General features: G+C 37.8%; 1 protein-coding gene across 5 annotated transcripts in view; it reads right to left on the bottom strand.

The window, feature by feature from the left end:
- Positions 1-3,872: 3,872 nt before the first annotated feature.
- The window catches only part of LOC134349697 (copper-transporting ATPase 2-like), a 142,582-nt gene continuing 140,454 nt past the window's right edge, over positions 3,873-6,000 (bottom strand). For 3 of the 5 annotated variants that reach the window (XM_063054410.1, XM_063054407.1, XM_063054408.1), the window contains exon 22: positions 3,873-5,302. In XM_063054410.1, the coding sequence (XP_062910480.1) occupies positions 5,038-5,302 (265 nt within the window). In that variant the 3' untranslated portion in view covers positions 3,873-5,037. The remainder of the gene's footprint in view (positions 5,303-6,000) is intronic. The other 2 variants (XM_063054411.1, XM_063054409.1) reach the window with 1 other exon arrangement.

Genomic DNA, 6,000 nt, shown 5'->3' with positions numbered 1-6,000 from the left:
TTCTGGATATGCACCCCGTAAAGGACCTTGTCAAGAAAAGGGGTGAGAGGGTAACCAAACTGGGGAATGGAAAAAGAAGCGAGAGGGGGAATGTATAACTTTTTCCATCAATTACAATGGTAAGTTTTTTAACTGTTTACACCTACTGCAAAAGTTCCAATATTGTAAATTGTACTTTAAGAACATAAGTATGCCTTTTACATAATCTGTGATTTCTTTAAACAGAGATTCTATGTTTCAAATGTTGAGGATATTATACACTGCTGAAACATATCATTCAGCTGTTAAAGGATTGTTCTTTCCCTTTACTGTGTAAACTATCAAAATCTGTTGTAACATTTCCCAAGCTTTTTTTTTATTCCAGAGGTTAACTCAGCTGTACATTTTAATTTAGCACAGCAAAATTAAACAGAAATTTCTCATCAACTCTTTAAGAAATAGGAGCATTATTTTGTGTAATGCCAGCTTCGGCTGCTCAGAGGTCAACCTGTAATATCAAGTCTTAAAGAAAAACCTTTGTTTTAAGTGACTGTGTTATAAGTTAGACCATAACGGCCTTTAGAACTTGAACTTTTTACAATTAATTTGTTGAAAATCAAACTGGGAAGTTCCTTGCTTTCAGAAATAGAATATATTATCATGTTGGACAGCAAGAATACAAAACTCACAAAACTTTACATTTTTAGAAAAATAATTTATAAATATTCTCCATTAATATGTACCCCAAAATGTGTATTTCCTGCTGATATAGTTCTAGAAATACTGTATATTATGCCAATTCATTCATGATCTGTTAAGAAACATTTTAGATACTGTTTAGAATTTAACAACCAAAATACTGCCCTCATCTGCATGTTTGAAAGTAAACAATCTCATGAATACACGACAATTGAGCATTTGTTTGTGGTTGAGGCTACTGGAAGTTAATTATATCAACCTCAGGACCAATGTTCCCTCTAAGGTGTGCGCATGTGCACATGCACGCATCTTTTGCTACTAGCACACAAGGGAATTTAAACTGCAGACAAAAGGCTGGCATGTTAAGTATATTTCACAATCATGACAATCACATTTCCTTTTCCGGTTTCTGATGCGGAAGTGTTGACAACATGGAGTTTGCGATGATTTGTCTGCAGATTTTAGAACTGGCTTATTTATGCTGTTTTTAGTGAAGAAATTATTCAGTTTGCACATGTTGTTGTCACTGGGCAAAAAATTGCACAGCACAGGTCATTACAAATTAGAGGGAACATTGCTCAGGACATAACTGTAGGAGCCTTCCTGGATGGTATCTTCAGCCTAACCATCTTCACCTGCTTCAACGAGAAATAATTTTCAACAGTTGTAAGTTAAAAATGAAAAGCTGTTCAATCCATTCAAACTTCTCATAGAAAGCAATCTATTCCAGCACTTAAACAGAAAATGCCGGAAGAACTCAACTACTCAAGCAGCATCCGTGGAATGTGGAACATTCCAGATTAGGGGCTCTTCTTTTGACTTTCTGAATTTCCCAGTTCAGAATGCAAAATCTTCATCGATCTCTCTTGCTACAGATTCCACTTCACTAGCTGAGCAAAAGCATTTTCTGCTTTTGTTGCAGAGTCCAGCATCTGCAGTTTTGTTTTCCAATCTATGGCAGCATGAATAAGAATTGGATAACAAACCAACAAGGATGCACATGCAGTAAATATCATTTGTATTGCAAATCTGCTAGGCAATGTTCGTCAGCAACATTTGATATTGAACAACTTTACTATTTCTGCCTCCCTCCCCCCATCTACATCCTGGAAATGTATTATTGACCAGAAGCAACACTGGGCCAACCACAGAAATACGGTGAGAGATCAGAGTTGGGTATCCTGTCGTAAGCAACTCACATCCTGATACCCTAAGCCATCAACTATAGGCACAAGTCAGGAGTATGATAGCATACTCTCCATCATACTTGCCTGGATGACTGCAGCTCCAACAGCACCCAGAGATCCAGGATAAAGCAGTCTGCTTGAATGCCGTCTCATCCACCACACTAGCACTCATTCCCTCCACCTCTGGCTGTAGTAAGTACCAAATACAAAGTATTCTGCGGTTATTTCAGAAGCACCTCTATAATCCACCACCATCACCAACCAGAAGGAAAGGGGCAGCAGGTACGTGGGAATACCACCAGCTCCCATTCCCCTCCAAGTCAGCCTAGAAGGATGGCAGCGGTTCAAGAAGACACCTCACCGCCTCTGACGGGTGATTAAGGATGAGCAGCAGCATCCACATCCAGAACAAAAAAAAAACATTTATACTGTAACTGTCTTTATTATAATGTGTCCTTCAACAGCTTCATTACAACTTTGGAACCTGATCTGTGAAGAAGATCAAATCTGAGTAGCTTTCAGGAAATTTGTACTTGTGGCAACATTAAAGGGATATGTTGCCTCTGTCCTATTATCACATAGCACAGACTACAGCTATCAGCATTCAAAGTTTAAAAATTAGCACTAGTTGTCACATATACGTAGAAATATACAGTGAAATGCATTCTTTGCTTCAATGACCAACACAGTCTGACAAAGTGTTGGGGACAGCCGCAAGGTTCACCATGCTTCCGGTGCCAAAATAGCATGCCCACAAATTATTAACTCTAACCCATATATTTTGTGATGTGGGAGAAAACTAGAGCACCTGGAGAAAATCCACGTGGTCACAGGATGAATATGCAAACTCCTTACAGCCAGTGGCAGGAATTGAGCCCTAATCACTGGCACTGTAGAACATTGTTCTAACCATTACACTACTGTGTCACCACCCTCCTATTAACTAGTTCCTGAATGTGCTGAAAAGCATACACCCATCTACTGTTTAAAATATATATGCCACAAAATATCTCCAGTGTCAAGATCTGATGTATGTTATTTCTTCATTCTAACATGTTCTTCAGTGATTTGATTTTGTAGAGCTTTGCACCCGAGGAAAGCTGACAAAAGGAAGGAATTAGCTGTATACTTTCCTGTTCTTTCTCTTGTTTTTCTCCATTCACAGTCCCTTAAGATCAAAGATTACTTGATTCCACTCCAGTTCCTGAGAAGGCCAAGATGGGACTAGCAGACTGCCTCAGGTGGTTATTGGGAAAGGCAGGTGGTTAGTTTGTGAGTTGCTGTGCTCCTTCCACTTTTACACAGGGCTTCCTTATGATCTCAATGCATGAACTTGAGGTCCTCAGTGCCATCTGGAATGTTCCTTCTCCATCTTGAGCAATCATGGCCAGCAGATTCCAATGACCAGGTGGACCTATTATGGATTTTACATTTTCTTTCAAGGAGGCTTGGGTAACATCATTTTCCCATTCCTTCTGTGTATCTGTTAATCTTTAGCTATGACAGAGTTTGGAACCATCTGTTCCCAGAGCCTGGTGTGAACAATATGCCCTGCCCAGGGAGACACAGTTTGTAGTTACCATGATTGCATTTATCTCCATTTTTGAAGATAATAATGAATACAGGATCTCTGAGTTTCACGGCAGAAAGAAGAGATTAAGTTATGAATTTATGACCAAAATTCTCTCTTGTGTATTCTATGCACTACTGACTTTAATTGAGTTCAGAATGTCTTTTTTCACAAACCTAAACCTTAGAGAAATGTTGTTTCACAAGGGTTGTGTATATTTAGTGTATCAGTAATATTATAAATATATTGTTTATTAAGCATTCTTTGTTGGTTAAATATTTATTGCAGGTTATCTATAAAAGTATGTGAATGGCATATGTTATCACGCCATCACGTCGTATGTGTGTGCATCACTTGAAGTAAAAATGAAGTTAGATAAGTTGTTCCCTGATCCGTATTTTTTTCAATTAGTTTAATGTTTTGGAGTTACAAAACATAACAGTGGCAACAAGGAAGTTTTAAACAGATCTGAAATGACTACCTACTTGTGAAAGCACATGAAGGAGTTTTTTTTAAAAGTACAGCGCAAAACGTAAATAGACCTCATCTTTTTTCCTTAGAACATCCATAATTATTTACTAATTCATTAATTAATCATAATCTCTGCTCAAAATTAGCATAGCCTGCAAGAGAAATTTTTAGAAGAATATCGCCAATTTGTGCACATGCTCTCAGAAAGATTTTGCCACCACTACCATAAGACCTTGTTCTTCACTTGGGCCATGGCCTTTATGATTACATGTCTGTCCGAGATGAAGGTGAGGATGAACTAAATAATTTGTTGTGGATTCAAGTCAAGGATAATTGAATCTAGGAGTGAGGATGCTTTAAGATGCTTTTGTCAGTGGATGCTGAGTACATTTCTGAACTTGGTAACTTCACCTTTGTTCAGCCCAGGTACCAACCATTAGCAAGCACAATTCAGTCAGTAAAGAACTCATCAGATGTTTTTCTCAACTGTATGGTTCCCAGATTTTGTTCGGAAATGAGGAATGGTGAATAAAAGATTTAACTTAGTTTTAAAAACAGGAAGCTAATCAATTACAGCACACAAAATGCCAAAGGAACTCAGCAGTTAAGTTCCTCCAGCATTTTGCGTGTGCTCTGGGTTTATACTAATTTAAACTGTTTATGCAAATTATTTTTCATCTGGTGACTTAAAACAATAGGGAGGTATAAGCATTGTTATTGGCAGTTTTAAAAATAAAAGAGGGTAGTCGTTAAAGATATTGATATTTATACCAGCTAACATTTAATGGAATTCTGTTTGTTCAGTATTGTACATGGTGTGAAGTCTAAAATAACAAAATTGTTAGGCTTTGTTGAGGTTTTATGCACTACTGACTTTAAAAGACTAAGTAGCATTAATTAAGTACAAAATGTCTTTTTCACAAACTTAAACCTTAAAAAAATGTTCTTACACAATTTAGTTTAAAGCACATGAAGGTCAATAAAACAGCTTGGTATAAATGCATGGAAAACATCAAATAAGGGTATACATGATGGGCAATTTAGCTACTGTTGACCCTTTAATGAGGTCCTGGTTGAATGGACTACGGGTTTTGTAAATTTATTTCTTCAATTCATAACCTTCATAAATCTTTAGATGGAATGCTCTTCATTTTGTTCTCTAACCAGCAAAGAGCATTCTTCGTGTTCTTCATGAGCAGATCCACCCTGATTTGATCGCTTATCAGATGGTAATGATAATCGACTGACACGTCTTAATCGTTCCCAGGCCCTGAGCCTCAGAGAGTCTGGATGCCTGTTGTCCATTCCTATATGAATACTAATTTGTGACGGTGTAAACTGCTTCATGTGGCCTTGTGCTTGAGATTCAAGTTCTTCTGTATTTGGCTTCTTGTAGCTAAAATTGAAAATAATAAGTCAATGAATAAGACAATGTTACACCTTAATCATCAAGTACATTCTCAATGCATTTTCTGAAGTTTAGAAGAATAAGAGGGGTACCTCATCAAAACCTATTGAATATTGAAAGACCTAGACAGAATGGATGTGTAGATTCTACGGTGGGGGAGTCTAGGACCAGAGGGCATAACTTCAGAATACAGGATACCAATTTAGAACAGAGATGAGGAGGAACAACTTTAGTCAGCAGGTGTTGAATCTGTGGAATTCACTGCTACAGACGGCTGTGGAGGCCAAGTCATTGGGTATATTTACAGTGGAGGTTGATATACTGCTGGTTAGTAAGGGTGGCAAAGGTTACAGGGTGAAGGCAGGAGAATGGGGTTGAGAGGGATAATAAATCAGTCACGATGGAATGGCAGAGCAGACTCGATGAGCTGAATGGCCTAATTCTAGTTGTATGTTTTATGGTTATTTTCAATACTGAAAGTCAATTATGTACAGCAACAATGATCTGATTGAAGAAAAGTCCACTGGAGATACAAAATAGTGCAGATGCTGGAATATGTAGCGAAGAACAAACTTCTGGAAATGTTGTCGAAGTAGCCTGCAATTTATGTAATAACTGTAAGTGTAAACCTGGTCACACCGATGTAGAGAAGGCTGCATTGAGCATCAAACACTATAGAGCAGATT

This window comes from Mobula hypostoma, chromosome 7 (genome assembly GCF_963921235.1).
Source record: "Mobula hypostoma chromosome 7, sMobHyp1.1, whole genome shotgun sequence".
In the NCBI taxonomy this organism is placed as follows: domain Eukaryota; kingdom Metazoa; phylum Chordata; class Chondrichthyes; order Myliobatiformes; family Myliobatidae; genus Mobula; species Mobula hypostoma.
This window is presented reverse-complemented; position numbering and strand designations above follow the sequence as displayed.